The sequence below is a fragment of the Mobula birostris genome, chromosome 1 (genome assembly GCF_030028105.1).
Source record: "Mobula birostris isolate sMobBir1 chromosome 1, sMobBir1.hap1, whole genome shotgun sequence".
Lineage (NCBI taxonomy): Eukaryota > Metazoa > Chordata > Chondrichthyes > Myliobatiformes > Myliobatidae > Mobula > Mobula birostris.
Window position 1 is genome coordinate 90,383,202 of NC_092370.1, and position 19,823 is coordinate 90,403,024.

At 40.4% G+C, this 19,823-nt stretch overlaps 1 protein-coding gene and 1 long non-coding RNA gene across 2 annotated transcripts in view; one reads left to right on the forward strand and one right to left on the reverse strand.

Moving 5' to 3' along the window:
• LOC140198126 (uncharacterized) overlaps nucleotides 1–17,558 on the forward strand; it is a 61,017-nt gene extending 43,459 nt beyond the window's left edge. The window contains exons 2-3 of the long non-coding RNA XR_011886105.1: nucleotides 16,084–16,216; nucleotides 16,543–17,558. This is a non-coding gene — a long non-coding RNA (uncharacterized lncRNA). The remainder of the gene's footprint in view (nucleotides 1–16,083; nucleotides 16,217–16,542) is intronic.
• Nucleotides 1–19,823, reverse strand: part of ndufv2 (NADH:ubiquinone oxidoreductase core subunit V2) — a 66,684-nt gene that overhangs the window by 33,820 nt on the left and 13,041 nt on the right. Inside the window, exons 2-4 of the mRNA XM_072259059.1 lie at nucleotides 18,098–18,161; nucleotides 13,657–13,719; nucleotides 6,102–6,218 (exon numbers count right to left, since the gene is read on the reverse strand). Of these exons, the coding sequence (XP_072115160.1) occupies nucleotides 6,102–6,218; nucleotides 13,657–13,719; nucleotides 18,098–18,161 (244 nt within the window). The remainder of the gene's footprint in view (nucleotides 1–6,101; nucleotides 6,219–13,656; nucleotides 13,720–18,097; nucleotides 18,162–19,823) is intronic.

A 19,823-nucleotide genomic window follows, 5' to 3' on the forward strand; every position in this document is an offset into this window, starting at 1 on the left:
ATCTCATCCCTAACAATCGATTGCAACAACTTCCCAACCACTGATGTCAGGCTAACAGATCGAAAGTTTCCTTTCTGCTGCCTCCCAGCCTTCTTAAATAACGGAGTAACATTTGCAATTTTCTAGTCATCCAGTATAACGCCAGAATCTATTGATTCTTGAAAGACCATTGTTAAAGCCACCACAATCTCTCTATCTACTCCCTTCAGAACCAGAGGATGCATTCCATCAGGTCCAGGAGATTTATCCACCCTCAGACCATTAAGCTTCCTAAACACCTTCTCAGTTGTAATTTTCACTACACATACTTCATTTCCCTGACACTCTTGAATGTTTGGTAAACTGCAGATCATACCAAGAGCGCAATGTGCAATGCTAAAGGAAATGAAAAAGAAGCCAATGGCAACAGCAAAAGACCTGCAGAAATCTTCAGAACATGCTAAAGTCTCTGTTCATGTATCCACTTTAAGAAAAACTCTGAACAAGTGCCATGAAGTGCCTGAACAAGTGCCTGTGGTGTTCATGAAGGACATCGCTGTCCTAAAAGAAACATTGCTGCACATCTCAAGTTTGCAAAGGACCACTTGAATATTCCACATTGTTCTGTCGACAGATAAGACAAAAGTTGAACTTTTTTGGCATAAATGCACACAGCTATGTTTGGAGAAAAAGGGCACTGCACATAAACACCAAAATCTTGTCCCAACTGTGAAGCATGTTTGAAAGCAGCATCATGGTTTGGGCTGCTTTGCTGCATTAGGCCCAGGACAGCTTACAATTGTTGAGGGACCAATGAATTCAAAATTGTTTCAAGGCATTGACAGGAGAATTTCAGGGCAGTGGCTCGTCACCTGAAGCTAAATATAAGTTTAATGATGCAATAAGACAATGATCTGAAACACAAGAGTAAATCAACAACAGAACGGTTTAAAAAGGAAAAAAAAAATCATGTTTTGGAATGGCCAAGTCAGAGTCCAAACCTTAACCCAGTTGAGATGCTGTGCTTGACCTGAAGAGGTCTGTTCATGCAAGGTATCCCAGAAATATTGATGAAATGAAAGAGTTTTGTATGGAGGAATGGTCTAAGATTCCTCCTCACCATTGTGCAAGTCTATTCAGTATCTACAGGAAATGTTTGGTGGAGGTTATTGCTGCTAAAGGAGATTCTACTCGGTATTAAATACCGAGTTTCACATAATCTTTGCAGCCTGAACTGTGAATGATTAAGCAGTGTGTTCAATAAAGACATGAAAAGTACAATTGTTTGTGTGTTATTAGATTAGGTAGATTGTGTTTTTTCTATGAGTGTGTCTTAGATGAAGATCAGACCGCATTTTATGAGTAACTGATGCAGAAAACCAGGTAGTTGCAAAGAGTTCACAAACTCTTTCTTGCAACTGTACTTCAATCAGGTGATGCCCTACACCAAAAAATCCCTGCAGTGCATCTAAAAAATGACTTGTATGATAAATATACATTGATAATGAAAAGCAAATTAAGCAACTATTCTAGACAAAATCTTACAGCAAACTACTCCAGATACAGTGGATTCTGGTTAATTAGGGCACATCGGGACCAGTACATTTTGGCCCATCTAAGTGACTGTCCCAGTTAGCTGAAGTTTCATGGAAATAGTTAAGACAGACTGCTGTTTGAATAACAAATCATATATTTAAATGAAATACAGAACAAATTAGAACACTACTATACCACCACAGTACTGTCCCACCTGGACAACCCCAACTCTTACGTCAGAATGCTGTTCATTGACTTTAGTTCAGCATTCAATACCGTGATTCCCTCCAAGCTGATCGCCAAACTTCGCCAGCTTGGTATCAGCTTATTCCTCTGCAATTGGACCTTGGACTTTCTGACTAATAGACCCCAATCAGTTAAGTTAGACAACCTCTCCTCCCCCACTCTCACCCTGAACACCGGCGTGCCTCAAGGCTGTGTGCTGAGCCCTCTTCTGTACTCCCTTTTCACCTATGACTGCGTTCCTGTACATGGTTCTAACTCCACAATCAAGTTTGCAGACGACACCACAGTGGTTGGCCTGATCAGAGGGGATGACGAGACGGCCTACAGGACCCACAGCACCTGGCCGCATGGTGTGCCAACAACAACCTAGCCCTGAACACCCAGAAGACCAAGGAGATCATTGTGGACTTCAGGCATGCCAGGAGCCACACTCACGTCTCCACCTACATCAACGGAGCTGTAGTGGAGTGTGTATCAAGCTTCAAATTCCTTGGCATCCACATTTCCGAGGATCTCACCTGGTCCCCGAACTCTCCCATCCCGATCAAAAAGGCGCAACAGCACCTTTATTTCCTGTGGAGCATGAAGAAAGCTCTCCTCTGCCCCAGGATACTGACAGACTTTTACCACTGTACCATTGAGAGCATACTCACCAACTGTATCTCAGTGTGGGACGGCAATTGTCCCGTATCGGACCGCAAAGCACTCCAGTGTGTGGTGAAAACTGCCTAGCGGATTATTGCCCACCACTGAGAACATCTACCATAAACGCTGCCTCAGCAGGGCAAAAAGCATTATCAAGGATGCATCTCACCCTAACCATGGACCTTTTACTCTCCTCCCATCCAGTAGGCGCTACGGGAGCCTCCGCTCCCGCACCAGCAGGCTCAGGAAGAGCTTCTTCCCTGAGGCTGTGACCCTGCTGAACCTCACATCACAGCACTAAGCAGTATTGCACCCCTATTGTACAGTCTCAGTACTTTCATATTTGTGTGCTGTAGCACTTACTTTTTATTCGTAGTTATTTTGTAAGTAACACTATTCTTTGCATTTCTGGTCAGATGCTAGCTGCATTTCATTGGCTTTGTATCTGTACTCAGCGCGATGACAATAAAGTTGAATCTAATCTAATCTAAAACAGTGTATTACTTCCTAATAGTTACCAACGGAGGAATTAATCTACTATATGCCACCATGTTCTTTTGACTGACTGTAAATGAACAAAATTAGCGCAGACACTAGTGCAAATAATGGACTGCCTTCAAACAATGCTCGCGACAATTGCATCTTCCAAACCTTGATTTCCATTGTAACATTCAACGTTAGTACATAGTGCAGTGAGGATGGCTCCAGTGGCTTTGTTGTGTTGTGTGAGATGTGGGAATTTTGGGAGACCTTCAGCCTCCCTGATAGCCACATCTGCATCAAACTGTAGCTCCTTAGAAAGCATGTTAAGGACCTGGAGCTGCAGCTCGATGACCTTCCACTTATACAGGAAACTGATAGGAGCTATAGGGAAGTGATCACCCCTCAGTTGTGGGAGACAGATACCTGGGTGACTGTCAGGAGATGGGAATGAAATGGGCAGCCTTTGCAGATATCCCCGTGGGCGTTCCCCTCAATAATAAGTATACCACTTTTGTACTGTCAGGGGGTGGGAGACCTACTGGGGAAAGCTACAACGATCCTGTCTCTGGCACTGTCTAGCGTTGTGACTCGGCCGGGGGTGGGGGTGGGAGGGGAGGACTATAGTAGTGTGAGGGTATTCCATAGTTAGAAGTAGACATGAGATTCTGTGGACGTGATGTAGACACCCGGATGGTATGTTGCCTCCCAGGTGCCAGGATCAGAGACGTCACTGATTAGGTCCAAACCGTTCTAAAGAGGGACACTGAGCAGCCAGAAGTCTTGGTACATACTGGCCCAAATCACATAGGTAGGAAAAGGGAGGAGGTCCTGAAGAGAGAATTGAAGTAATTAGGAAGGAATCTGTAAAGCAGGTCCTCCAGGATAGATGTTATTCGGAATGAAGTTTAGTTATTGGGAAAAAAATGGATAGACTGGACTTGTTTCCCTGGAGAAAAAGAGGCTGAGCTTGATAGACATACAGAAAGTTATAAGCAGCATAAATACGGTTAGTAATCGGAATCTTTCTCTCATGCTGGAGTATCAAAAACAGAAGGGAATAGATTTAAGGTAAGAGAAAAGAATTTAAAAGGGAATTTGAGGGCAAGGTTTGTTTTAAAACAGAGTGGTTGATACCTACACCTCGCTTCCACTGAATGTGGTGGAATCAGATACAATTATGAAGTTTAGGAGGTACAGTGGATTCCAGTTAATCAGGGCAGCTACTTATTTGGGACAACGCTTAAAGAACAAAAATTATTGGACAAAATAGCCAGAATTTCTTTCACAAACAAGGGAAAACCTGCAAAGCTGGAAATCTAAGCAGCACACACAAAATGCTGGAGGAACTCAGCAGGCCAGGCAGCCTCTATGAGAAAAAAGTACAGTCAACATTTTGGGCAGAAACCCTTCGGCAGGATTGGAATTTCCTTCATTTATTTGGAACACTATGCCACTTAATTGGGAGACTGTTGCCAAACAATTTCTAATTAGCATCAGCCATGTGCTCTTGTGTGACCATTAGATACTATACTATTCTTAGAGCAAACAGTTTTTAAAGAGTGCCAGTTGCGAGTGCTTGTGTTATGTAATTCATTTGGGCTGACTCACGGTGAATTAAAAAGCAGTAATTTTTGATACAACTTCATCCAGGAAGGCAATGAAGGCAGTCTATTATCTACACTTCTGAACTGATTTTGTTCATTTACAAACAAAAGGCTATGAAAGCATACACTGGATGAATTCCTCTGTCGATAACTATTAGGAACCAATACAGTTTTCTAATACTGTAGTGGTACTGATGCTACTACTACGTCGACTCAGGCCTAGGGGGCCGGCATCAGGCAAAATTCTAATTTTCTAATATTCTAATTTCTTCTCTAGTTCATTTAAATACATAATCTGTTACTCAGTTCTATTGTCGATTGTCTTTTTGTCTTTTTAACTACTTCCATGAAACTTCGGCTGCTTAATTGGCCCAAAATGTGCTGGTTTCAATGTGTCCCAATTAACCTGAATTCACTGTATTTGGAAAGCACTTAAATAGGGAAAACTCAGAAGAGAATTACCCTAATAGGAGCAAACAAATTTATGCAGATTGGCAGATGGATGTAATGAGTAACAGGGTCTGTTTTCTATGCTGTACAACTCCGATTCTACTTATTCATACTTAATTGGAGCTATAATTTTACTTCTATTTGGAATTTATAAACCCATTGAAATTACTGTAAATGTAGTTTTTACTGAAGTTAAATATCTAAGATCATTCACCACACTAATATTGCTTTTAATTTATGGATGTGTGTTACTGCATTCCTAACTCACATGAAGCACTGGTGACGGTGAACAATCCTCTAGAACTACTACCCCTTGAGATAATATTTCCGTGATTGTGAACAATGGACACACTTATGATTCCGAAGGAAAAATAGTTATTATGTATTCAGGCTAGGATGATCAGAAATGCTGGGGATTAAGGAAGTGTCAGCAGATCTGTCATTGCAAATCTGCAATGCCAAATCGTGATGACATCATACCTAACTAGGACATGAGACACTTCCATACAGAGAGAAGGTTAAAGTTAAAAGGAAATTTATTATCAAAGTACATATACGTCACCATATATAACCCTGAGAGTCATTTTCTTGCAGGCAATAAATCAATAGAATCAATGAAAGGCAGCACCAAATTGGGCATTCAACCAGTGTGCAAAAGACAACAAACTGCAAATACAAAAAGAAAAAAAAAGCAATAAATATTGAGAATAAGATGAAGAGTCCTTGAAAATGAGTCCATAGGTTGTGGGAACATTTCTCTGGTGAGGCAAGTGAAGTTGAGTGAAGAAATTTACAAAATTGTCATTCAGTTTTCAAGTTATTCCCTTTTGGTTCAAGAATCTGATGGTTGAGGAATAATAACTGTTCCTAAACCTAGTGGCGAGTCTGGAGGAAGTTATTACCCCTCAACCATCAGGCTCTTGAACAAAAAGGGAATAACTTGAAAACCGAATGACAATTTTGTAAAGTTCTGACTGAAAGGGACCAAAACAATAACAAAAAGAGTTTAACTACAAAGCACTTTTACAAACTGTGCTTCAGATGCCTCTAACATGTAAAACACAGGGTGGACAGGAGAAAAGGAGGAGGAAAATATAATTTAAAAACATGTCATTTAGCTTTCTTTCAACCACAAACTTTTGATCACACTTAACTTACCTTGTTCATGGCTGAGAGGGGCAGCCAACCATTTTGTCTCTGTGCTAGATCCAGTACTGGGATTACAGCAGCTGATTTATGTCCTTCTGGATAACTCTCAAGAATAACCTCTAGCCGCTGCAACAACGAAGATAAAATGAAAAGCAAGTTTGTGTTTTGTCAATCATGATTTAAACTGCAAACATTTACACACACCTCCAAATAAAGAACCAGAATAAAAATGAATAAACACATTAAATTATATGGAAACCATAGCTATTCTACTTTATGTTGTACATAATCGAATGATAAAATATGAATTACTGGGCTTGGAAATTCTATAAGGGTTGGGGGGGGGGAGAGAAAGGAACTAATTGCATTTACAGAGCTCCATTTAAGATAATGAAGGTTGCATAGTCCATTTTCATTCAGCTCAAAGAGAAAGGTGACTACACTCATGATGCTATTTTTTTTTGTCAATCTTCATGGCTGAGACTGAGGCTACGTCCACACTAGATCGGCTAATTTTGAAAACGCTGGTTTCGCGTAAAAACAATAGGCGCCCACACCAGGCATTTTTCAAAATATTTCCATCCACATTAGGCGGATATTTGGGCGAATCTCCTCCTACTGGGCATGCGCAGGACACACAGAAAACAAGCGAAGAGGAAACAGTACACTTGGTGCACATTTGTCCAGTTACAGACTAGAAAAACTTTAAAGGAATTGCTCTTGGCTCTCACGCAGGAGGACTTAAAACTAAAAAACCACAAATACTGGAGTGTATGCAGGGAGTAACAGGGAGTTCACGGACAGTATGACCTGGCTGATGACGAACACTGAAAAACTAACTATGTTGCATTAATAAAGCACCTTGTTAAATGTATAAAACACGTCTGCATCAGTGTTATCTTGTATTTCCATACAATGTTACATTAGGCTGCTATACATCTATTGTCAGAGAAGCACTTGCATAAATAGGTAAACCACCTTCATACAAGCAAGGACAGAAAACAGGGCAAAGTGAGTATATTTATTTATCCAGTAAGCTATGGGTCAAAGTATTTGGTGAGTACATTTCTAACTCTTCTGGCTTCGGTCTCATTGCCATCTGTTCTGAAATTGTTAGGTTGTGTGGAGGGGTTGCATTCAAGAAAACAATGAAATGCCGTGCTGCCGCCACTATCTGTTCCGGCACGTCATGACAGCATTTTTAAAAATATCCGTTTACCCCATCCACACTGCTCTGCACAATTGGTGTTTTCAAATTTACACACTCTGGAGGGAGGAAAACGCCATTTCAGAGTGGACGGAGGGTAAAAACAAAGAGAAAAGGCTTCGGTTATAGATTTATCCAGTCTAGTGTGGATGTAGCCTGACTTATTTCTGTTACAGTTCTCATGGTTCTGAAGTGGTTCATGCACTAAGTGGGATGTTCAGAACCTGTCCCATATAGGCAAGTTTGCAACACTGTGCCTTTCTTTTGCTGCAATGCTCCTAGCTGTGTTCCCGGGCCAAGTATCTTCTTGACTGCTCCTCCTATACCGAGTTATTAAGGGTCTTAAGTTTTATCAAGAAACATTTTGACAAATATTATTTTTGGAAATATTGTTTAGTTGTTTGAAAATCTTTAACTCCAACTGATCTTGAACTAGACTGCTTGTTTTGGGAATTTGTTGTCCAACCTGTGGACAATGTGGCCTATCCACTGCAGATGGATGAACTGATCAGAACGTTGACAATGGGAGTGAACATTGGCTTTATTTTTCCCTGCCAATTGATCTGATTTGATGTTTAAGATGGTGTTATATCTCCAGTGCTATGAGATATCCATTCCTGGTTGTAAAATGAGCCTGATTGAGGAGGATGGGGTAAGTCGCTACTGCAAGGTTGACCATTATTTTGTGCCATACTGAAGCCTTAAAAATGTAAAGATTAGCTTTATTTGTCACATGTACATGGAAACATACAGTGAAATACAGTACTGAGGCATATATAACCTCCAGCACTCACAGATGGCACAAAGGTCATAGTATCACCTTGTATACGGGAAATGCAAGTTCGAACCTCACCCTGGGGCATATCGACGTTGGCTGCTGCAATCAGAGAAGCTCAAAGCTAAACTGACAACTGTCAATCAATGAACGAGGCCCATCAGACTTACTGATAAAATTCCATCAGACAACATGCTAGAAGCAGCCAATGAAGCACTACTCATAATTGCAACCTCCAAAATAACCGAGACCAATAACCTAATATATGTATCAGCAGCAGCAGTCCTAGAAATGCCGGGCTACAAAATGAAACACAGTGGAGAGTACTGTTATAACCCCACCCCACCCCCTGGAGTTGATGATTCAAAGCCAAGATGAAAACCACAGGGCGAAGATCAGCAGACTAACTGAGCTGCAGAAAGGTGGGAAGACCGGCTACTAAGGAAGTACAGAGGTATGTCCCTAGCTAAAGCCCTGGAAAGCAACAGTTAAAAACTCTGACTACCAGACTACAGAGACATACTAAGGGCGCAGAGGCCAAGCAAATAAATGCGCTCTTCTCCAAAGAACCAGAAAAAGTATTCACACAGTTCCAGAGCAACAACATGCCAGTACCTGAACCAACCAAAACAGCAACTGAGGAGTACTGGAAGAATATATGGGAGAAAGAAGCTTGACATAATACCAGTGCCCAATGGCTGAAAGACCTACAAGCAAGCCTCTGCAACCTCCCAGAGGAAGAACTAGTCACCATCACAGCAGTAATGTCCAGCAACGGGTAACAAGTGTGAAGAACTGGACATCACCGGGGCCTGACAGGATCCACACCTATTGGTTGCAGAAACTAACAGCATTACGTACACAGCTGGCAGCTCAAATGAACCAGCTGCTTGAAGCAGGCTCCCACCTCGACTGGCTAACTCAAGGAAGGGCAGTACTCATAAAGAAGGATCCTCACAAACACCATCAAACTACTGGCCTACAGCCTGCCTATCAACAACATGGAAGCTCCTATCAGGCGTCATAGCCACCAAGCTGAAGGAACATGTGTGTAAATTCCTGAGCCCTGCTCAGGGGAGGATTGATAATTGCTCCAAGCACCAACTACTGGTAGACAAAGCAGTCACATGAGTCTCCAAGACCAAGGAAACCAACCTAAGCAGAACCTGGATTGACTACCATAAAGCATACGACTCAATGCCCCACACATGCATCTTGGAATGCCTGTCTCTGTACAAGGTCAACAAGACACTAAAGACCTTAATCAAGAACTCAATGGACCATTGGAGAACAATGCTAGAAGTTAACTCAAAGCCAGTAACATGATTGACCATCAGATGTGGAATATACTAAGGTGATATACTATCCCCTCTGCTGTTCTGCATCGGCTTAAAACCCCTTAGCCAGCGGATATGGGTAGAGGTTCAAGAATCTAGTGACCATCAGCCATCTCTTGTACATGGATGGTATCAAGCTATATGCCACAAATGAAAGAGACATTGACTCAGTAATCCACCTGACAAGGGTGTTCAGCAGAGATATCAGGATGTAACTTGGACTGGATGGTGGTGAAAAGAGGCAAACTCATTAAGACTTAAGAAATTGGAGTTACCTAAAGGCCACATACTAGACGCACCGGACAGCTACAAATACCTGGGGATCCTGCAGCCATGATGAGGACACAAGGAAGGCTGCAACATCCAAGTACCTCCAAAGATTGAGACAGGTCCTAAAAAGTCAGATGAATGGGAGGAACAAGATCAAAGCCATCAACACATTCACCCAATCAGTCATCAGATACCCGGCCACAATAGTGTGCTGGCCATGAAGCGAACTGCGAGCCGCTTATATCAAGACGTGGAAACAACTAGCACATCCATCCAAAGTCCAACGTCAAGCAACTGTACACCCGCCGGAATAAAGGAGGACGAGGACTTGGAAATGTCAAGGCCACAGTCCTGGAAGAAATGTGAAACATCCATGAGTATGTTCAGAACATAGCCCCTAAGGATGACCTGCTAGGAGAAGACCCCAGACAGCAGGCACGGGATATAGAAGCAGAGCCAGAAGACCAGAAGCCATGGCAGTACAAGCCACTGCACAGGATGCATCAACGCCAGATATCAGAGGAGGTTGACATAAGAAAGTCCTAACAATAGCTGGAAATGGCAAAGCTGAGGGACAGCAGAGATGTGCTGCTCATGGCTGCACAAGAGCAATGAAAGCAAGGGTCTATCACACCAGACAAGACCCAAAATGCAGACTGTGCAAGGAATCCACTGAAACCATCCAGAACATAGTAGTAGGGTGCAAGATGCAAGCAGGGACAGCATACACTGAATGGCACAACCAAATTGCAGGAATTGTGTACAGGAACATCTGTGCTGAGTATGGAGTGGACACCCAAGTCCAAATGGGAAACACTGAAAGGCAGTGGAGAATGACAGAGCTAAGATCCTGTGGGACTTCCAAATACAGACTGATAAGCAGGGCCTGGCCAATCAACCAGACATAGTAATACTGGACAAGGAACAGAAGAAAGCAATAGTAATAGATGTGGCAATCCTGAAGGACAGTAACGTCAGGAAGAAAGAATATGAGAAGCTGGAGAAATACCAGAGCTTGAAAGAATAGACAGAAAGGATCTGGAAGGTTAAAGCCAAAGTAATCCTGGTGGTGATAGGAGCACATGGAGCTGTGACATGTGGACTGGGAGAGTGGCCCCAACAAATCCCCAGAACAACGTCTGAGACCTCGGACCAGGCGAGCACACTACTTGGAACAGTAAGAATACTACTCTGAACCCTCAAGCTCCCAGGCCTCTGGTAGAGGACCCGTGAATGAGGGGAAAATACATATACACACCACCCCTAAGGGGTGAGAATAAGAATTTATATATATATATATCTAGGGTGCATATGACTTTTGCACAGTACTGTGGTAATTTTATGTATTGTTCTATACTGCTACCACGAAAAAAAAAACAAATTTTATGACACATGAGTGATGATAAACCTCATTCTGATATGGGTCTCTATTGTGGACTGAGAGTGGGAAGGGGATGGAGAGAGAGGAATCATAGTTGGGAAAAGGGGAAGGGAGCAGGAAGCACCAGAGAGACATTCTGTAATGATCAATAAACTAAATATTTAGAATCAAATGACTCTGCCTGGTCTCTCAGAGCTGGGTGCGTCTGCACCCATGCGACCCCCTGACCCTGACACACTTTCTCTGCCATCTATCTCACACCCCTCCCGCAGTGCTCCACCTTCCCCATTTCCAACATTCTTTGCTCCCGTCATATTTACAAACTCTCTCTCAGCTCCATGTTGACAAAGTGCAAGTCTTAGACATCCTAGCTATATATATGTACCTATGACTTTTGCACAGTACTGTACGTTATTACATCAAATCAACATGGAGTGACTGTGCTGGCAAGTGTCGCCATGCTTCAAGCATAAATATAGCATGTCCACAACTCCCTAACCCATACATGTTTGCAATATGGCAGAAAACCAGAACATCTACTGAAAACCCACATGGTTATGGGGAGAACAAACAACTCCTTACAGACAGCAATGGGAATCAAACCCTGATCTTGCAGCTGGCACTGAAATAGTGTTACATGAACTGCTACACAACCATGGCACCCCTAATGTACTCCTTAAGCTTGCTCTCAGAATATTCTGTTGCTCAGGTTGCTGAGGGCTGAGATAGTACATGGGAAGACTGGTGGATTCTGACACTGATGTTTGATGTAACCAAGAGATGGCTTGATGTGGAGATCCAAACTTTTCTTCAGGATCTTGATTCTTGCACCATAAACATACTAACAAAGGCTCAAAGGTATTGGTGTTCCCATACCAGGCCGTAATGCAGCTAGTCAGCACACATCTATAGAAGTTTGCCAAGGTTTTCAATGACACGCCAATCCTCCACTGACTCCTGAGAAAGTAGAGGCACTGTTGTGCTTTCTTCCCAACAGTACTTATATGATGGGTCAAGGACACGTCCTCTGAGATAGTGACAGCCAGGATTTTAAAGTTACTGACCCTCTCCACCTCTGATGATTACTGGCTCATGGCCCTCAGGTTTCCCTCTCTTGAAGTCTAAAATCAATTCCTTGGTCTTATTGACATTGAGTGAGAGGTTGTTGTTATTACAGCACTCAGCCAAGTTTTCAATCTCCCTCCTGTATGCTGATTCATCACCCACTTTGATACAGCCCACTACAGTGGTGTTGTCAGTAAACTTGCATATGGTGTTGGAGCTGTACTTCGCTACACAGTCATAGATGAAAGTGAGTAGAGCGGGGGCTAAGTACACATCCCTGTAGAGTTCCTGATGGAAATTGTGAAGGAAATGTTTTTCGCCAATCCAGACTGACTGGGGTCTACAAGTGAGCAAGTCCAGCATCTAATTGCACAAGGCTCAGGTGTTGGATTTTACTGACTGGTTTTGAGGGAATGATAGTGTTAAATACCAAACTGTAATTGATAAAGAGCATCCTGATGCATACATCTTTGCTGTTCAGACGTTGCAGGATTGTGTGAAGTGAGGTAGCATCTGCTGTCGACCTGTTGTTTCAGTAGGTGAATTGGAGTGGATCCAAGTCACCATTCAGACAGGAGCTGATATGCTTCAAAACCATCATGTCTAAATTACCCACCACGTTGACATGGACATCACCATCATTATGTCCGAATTCTGGACCTCCCTCTCAACAAGAGTGGAATTACCTTGCTGGAAAGACAGCAGTAGTTCAAGATGATAATAAATACCAGTACAAGAATTTATTGATCTTAGTATGACTCAAAACACTTCATCCAATAGAAGCAGAGCAAGGAGAGGAATAAATGGTTTTAAGTTGAGTGAATGTGAAAATCACCAATTCTAGCCATTATTTATTTATTTATTTTTAGTTTTATGCAGTACAGTATACTATTGATTAGAGAACAGTACTACTACTGAATATTTTCCAAATGTTGTCAGTAAGGCAATCTAACTTTACAAAGACCCTCCAAGCTTCCAAACAATAATGGCTAACATCAAAGTTTACAATCCTTTAGTTTCCAAAGATTGTGTTGTTAAAGCATAGATGAGTTCTCAATACTAATTACTTATAACTAAACTAAGGCTTAACTTAAAATGTAAAATCTATAATATGATACGCTCATTTCCCCTTTTTCAAAATATGAAATATTCTGATAATACACAATCTCCAGTGGCACAGAATCATTTCACCTCCAGGAAGAGCTGTTCTGCTTTTACTGTCTTCCTCCCCTTCTTACACCAAAGAGCCTTGGCTTAACATTGTTATCAATAAGTAAATTGCAAAGTCATCATTATATAAAGCAATTTTACAAATGCACTCCTTCTCTCAATGGATTTCACGAAATTATTTCCTAGAATACCCAAAGAACTATTTTGCTCTCATTTTGTACTATTTATTTTTCTTATTGTAACTTTTAGTAATTTATATTTATTACACTGTATTGCTATCGCAAAGCAAATCTCACAACGTATGTTAGTGATAGTAAACTTGATTCTCAGAAGAAGCTCAAAAGTTACAGTTTTCTTACCTTGTAATTTTCAGGTGTGAAATCAAAAGGTGTATCTTGATTGTTCTCAGGGGAATCCCTATGCTTAAAGGAAAACAGATTTTTAAGTAGAAGCTGATGAGGGAAAGCAGTGCTTTTCATTACATAAATAGGAATTTGTACATTTTATAGGGCTGATTTACATTTTGCACCAGATGTTTACATCTAATGGTCTTTGCCAATGCTTTCCACTAATTTCAAAGATCTTGTCAAAGGCCTGATCATCAAGTCCATGTAATGTCAGCAAGGTGGCATAGGAGACAATTACATCATCAAAATACTCTGACAATGTACAATTAACATGCATGGGTAGGAAGGGAGCCTAATGAGGTGAGGTTGGAGAACAAGGTAATCCAGTGATAATGCTAATCAAAGGCACAGCTTTTTCAGAAAAAGCGATTTTGTGCCTTACAGGGACAAACTGAAACAAACATCCAATTGCTGTTGGAAGATGATCAGATTGGTAAAAGATGTCTAAATGCACAGGACTAGCACATTCCATGGTCAAAGACTGCAGGCTGAATTATGGAGCAATCATTCCAACAACTACTTGGGTAAAAGCAATTCTGAGGCTGCTCCCACCACTGCACATTAAGGAGATGTGCTTTAACAAAAAACACTGCTCAAATGCATGTAAAGGAAAATCATGCTGACATTTGCAAAAGGAAATAATACATCAGATTGAGATTATCAATAGACTGTTATATTAAAGATACATCTGTAACCTTTAACATTGAGCTGCCCATTTTTTGTATCTCCGGACTTCTTTCTGCCTTCTGAATCACTGTTGTAGCTTTAGAACTTTTCTTCACAAAGTCAGCATTCGTTTTGGGCTTAATATTCTCTACCTATTTTCTCTCAATATTTAGATGCCATTTGCTGCATCATCTGTAGGTCAGATATGGACAAAACCTAACTCAAAACCAGCCTTTATCAAAAGTGCATGGCTGTGCAACATAACCAAGCAAGATTTTCCCTCAGTTCAAAAGTCAAGAAACAGAGCTACTTTAGTTAGCTCTGAGTAAACTGCAAATCCCACAACTTGGGCATTAAAAAGATGAACATTTTTCACAAAAACACATGCTTCTGATCCTCCCCCACACCACTGAAGGGATGTTTGAGTTTTATTCGCCTTTGCACTCAATTACTTTAATGATGTCTTTGCAAACTCCAGATCTGGCCCATGTAGTTGGCAAGTGGGCTGGACTGCCGCACTTATTCCCAAACCTCCCCTCATCAGCATGCATCATCTCCTGTCACAATGCAAAGGTTTCCAAAATCCTTGACCTGAGCAACCTTAATCCATGGTCTTCATCTTCACTACTTCTGCAACCTACTTCAGCCTCATCACATCTCTTCTCCAGTCCACAATCTTTATTGATATCCTTGAAATTTGCAATTCATTTTGTAGGGGCTTAGCAATACAAAGTTTCCTTGTATTAGAGTTTTTCACTTGTGCAGGTTGGGGAGGGGAAAGAGGGTTGGTCATTGAAGAGTAAACTTCATTGCTGGAATTCTCAAGCTAAAAGCTGTGGAAGCACACTCATTAATTACATTTAGAAGCACAGATGGAGAGCGGAATAATAGACATACATGCCTCAGCTCTAGCAACTCTGGTTTATCCAGTCTGTGTGGAGTTTGTGACTGTGTGGGTTTCTTGCCATACTCTAGAGATAGGCTGATCGTTAGTAAATTGGTTAAGTTACTCCCTAATACAAGTACATTTTAGGAGAATCAATATGGAGTTCATAGGAATGTGAGAGGAAATGACTTTCAGGGAAATTAGCCAGGGAACAGAATTAATGAGATTGGAATTGGCTTTGAATGGGACATTCAGCCGATCATGACGTAAATGTGTGGCAGAGTGGAGTTCAGGTAAAAGGTCAAATTGTGGAGCAAGATTGAAATGCAGAGTCCAGCTTCTGGCCTTCTTTTCTTGCCCTACATTTTTTTTAAACACGTCTCTTATAATTTTTAAAGTTGTCAACACTCCATCAAAAGTCTTCTTTAAATGCACTCTCTCCGTCACAAACCTTGCTGTATAGATTCCTGATGACTGAGTATTTTGCTTTGAAATGATACACTGTCCAACATTTGTGATTTGAAAACATAACTTAATGCAGAAATCCCCTGTTGTGGTCTTTACAGAATTTGCTTTATAGCCATCTACAGTGTAGTAAAGCGGGACTGATGTGAATTTAACCTATATGTTGCCAAAATCGTGTCTGCACCACTATTCCATCATAGCTGATTTATTATCTCTCAACCCCATTTTCCCTATAACGCACTTATTAATCAAGAACCTGTTACCTCCACATTAAATCTACCCAATGACTTGTTTGTGTCAATGAATTCCACAGATAAACCATGCTCCGGCTAAAGAAATTCCTTCTCTTCTCTGTTTTAAAGGGACATCATTTTATTCTGAGGCTGTGCCCTCTCATCCTATCCATGCTGGTATCTTTCCTGTGTTACCATGGGCTCTCATCTTGTTTAGCAGCTGCATGTGCAACACCTTGTCAAATGCCTTCTGAATATCCAAGTAAGCAATATCTATTGACTCTCCTTTGTCTATGCTGCTTGTTATTTCCTCAAAGAATTCCAAAAGATTTGTTAGGCAAGATTTTCTCTTAAAGAAATCATACTGACTTTGGCCTATGTGCCTCCAAGTACCCAAAACCTCATTCTTAATAATGGACTCCAATAACTTACCTCTGAAGGCAGGCTACCTAACCTATAATTTTTAGTCCTGTGCCTCCCTCCTTCTTAATTCTATGTTCCTATATTCATTTAATATTTAAAATTTAATTAAAAAGTCATTAATATGATTGAATAAGATTTTAACTGTTTTTTTCTATTTGCATTTAGAAATACAGCAAACTTACAGGCCCTTCAGGCCCAAAAAGCCTGCACCATCTAATTACACCCATGTGACCAATTAACCGTATGTCTTTGGAATGTGGGAGGAAGCCAGAGCACCTGGAGGAAATCCATGTGGTCATGGGAAGAATGTAAAAACTCCTTACAGGCAGTAGAGGGAATTGAACCCGGGTTGCTGGCACTGTATTAGTGTTTAGCTAACCACTACGCCACTGTGCCATCCCTTTTATCAGGGTACAAAAGCTCTGATACTGTCAGTCAGTCCCACACTGAATGTTGTCAGCTAATCCAAATGACAGCGTAATGTTAAAGGCTACGTTACCATGTCACTCCATGTTTGGGAAAGGATAAAAGTACCTTTAAACTAATTGTGGAGTAATAATTTTGAGATTACAGACATTGTAGACTTCAATTGGATAGAAATAATTCTAATCCAGATGTTGCATCTATATAATGACACATCATTTTCGGAAATATCCTGAGTGCAAGTAATGCACAATCCTCATAATCAAAATCAGTTCTGGCAACTAGTCAGGAAGTTCCAGGACTGTAGGAGTGCCCCAAACTGCTGAAGTTTCTATGTACTGTTATTCACTACTATTTTCAAGGGCAATAAATGCTTTCCTTGCCAATGACTCATACAGAAATAACAAATAAAAATGACTATTCAGTGCATGAAAGCCAATTTTTTTCATTAATTGCTAAGACAACTGCAAAGTACAGATGCAAGCTGAAAACCCTAGATAAAATTGACATGGCAGGGTGTTCACTTGGTGGGCTGAATGGCCTGCTTCCATGGTGTACAATTCAGACTCAAATGACTTTAACTAAAATGTAGTTAAATAGTTTCCCCAATGACGACTTAAACACAATAGCTACACTGAACATAAATACATAATTCTAATATCATAAATATGTTCTACAGTATATCTGTCAGATTGAACCATGGGGAAGACATTGCAAAACAAGATAATATGGTGCTTAATAAACCACAACTTTGCAAAGACTGAGTGAAATCATAAATTTTATTTTTCAATCACAGATGAAATTCCTCATTGATTTAGTTAGTGGTATTGCTCTCCATCAATATATTAAAATTGAATATTTTCTTAGTTACCATTAGCTGCTTCCACAATACTAAGATATGGGAAAGGGTTACATTTGCTACATTTTTCAAAGCAAATAATAGCACTAATTGTCTGGTTATAATGGAACAACATTGCATTCTACTTTGTAAATTCAAATAAACTGAGCACTACATCACATAACAACAAATATTTCTAGTTTATTGCTAAGTAATCTAATATGGTCTCAAAGATATTATTTTCTACCCAAATATGGGTTGAGACTAAAGCAAAGTAGTTCTACTTATTATTTGTAAGGACCTTAAGTAAGTTAAATCTAAATCTCTAATCAAGTAGTGGTCCAGAATTGAAAGGGTCTAACCACTGTACCAGGTTAATTCACTTGAAAATACATCAACAACATTTGAAAAGGCTTCAATTTATTTATGCATATTCTATATTGTGCACCAATTACTTACCACAAACGAAGCTGCACCACTTCCTCCTGCACATTGTGCTGTCCTTTGTACATATCGGATCTGTCTTACCTAAAATGTGATAAAGAAAAGAATGAAAGTTTTCGGTGAATGTCGGTATCACTTGATTGAGGCTGATCTAAAACAACACTAAAAGTTAATGACAAATTACTGACATAGACAGCAGTGAACTAGCGGCATAAGAAAATAAATCCAAAAATCATTCATTTTTATTGTTCCTTTAATTTCACAAAAATATGCACATAACACATTAACAAGTGAACATTCAGATGGTTTAGTTAAGGAAGGGGCAAATAACATTCGTGGAGGGGGGGGGACTCCAGATATCAGAAAACTGAAATAAAAACTAAATTCTGGACCAGAAACCTTAACTCTGATTCTCTTTCCACAGATGCTACCTTAACAATTTTCCTAACATTCTCTGTTTTTATTTGACATTGGTGGGAGTTGTACATAGGCCTCAAATAGTAGATGTGATGCAAAGTATTAACTTAAAGCAAAATATTTAAGGAGCACGTGGCAGGAGTAATAATTGCAGACATTAATCTACACAGACTGGACAATCCAAACAAGCAGAAGCAAAAATGAAGAATAAATGATTTGCAGAAGATCACTGTTGCAATTTTATTTCAGTGGCCTTTACAGAACAATAATCACAATAAAATGGAGTATAAAAATTAAAAGAGGAAATAATTAAATTTGAATTATGAAGGCAAAAAGAATGACTTGGTCATGGTAGACTAGGAAATTATATTGAAAAGCATACCAAAAAACAGCAATAGCTAACTTTTTAAGAATAATTATGTAGTTTACAATGTATATCCAGCTAAGGCAGGTGTGGCTATTACAAGGAGTTAAAAGCAGCACACATGCTGTTTCCCTGGGCTATGAACACCCAACTTGTGGACATCCCTACATATAAGCAAGCTCCCGTACTAATCTGAAATGCAAAAGTCTGTTTGCTTTCATGAATGGTAGACCTAGTTTCCCCACTCTCAGCACTTTTAGTACATCTTAATCTTTATGTGTTTTTGATGCTGTTCATTACAAGACCGGAGCAGAACTGGACCATTTGGACCATCGAGTCTGCTCCGCCATTCACTCACGGCTGATCCTTTTCCCCTCCTCAGCCCCATTTCCTAGTCTTCTCCCCATAACCTTTGATGCCACAGCAAATCAAAAACCTATCAATCTCCACATTAAATACACCCAACGATCTGGGCTCCACAGCTGCCAGTGGTAACAAATTCCACAAATTCACCACTTTTGGCTAAAGAAATTTCTCTGTATCTCTGTTCTAATTGGATGCCCCTCTATCCTAAGACTGTTCCCTCTCGTATTAGACTCTCCCACCATGGGAAACATCCTTTCCACATCTACTTTGTCTAGGCCTTTCAACATTTGAAAGGTTTCAATGTGATCCCCCCACCCACCCTTCTAAATTCCAGTGAGTACAGGCCCAGAACCATCAAACATTCCTCATATGATAACCCTTTCATTCCTGGAATCATCATTTTGAACATAGTGGAGGTATGGTTACAATATTGAACGATTTTTGTCTATTTTTCTACTCATGAACAAAACTGACTTTTACACATCTGTAAAAACAAAACCCATTCCCTGGGACAGTTTGTAGCTCAAAGGAAAAAGAATACTGTCAAATTTAATGGATTTATGAAAAGGAAATCACATTTGTGCTTTTGAAGTT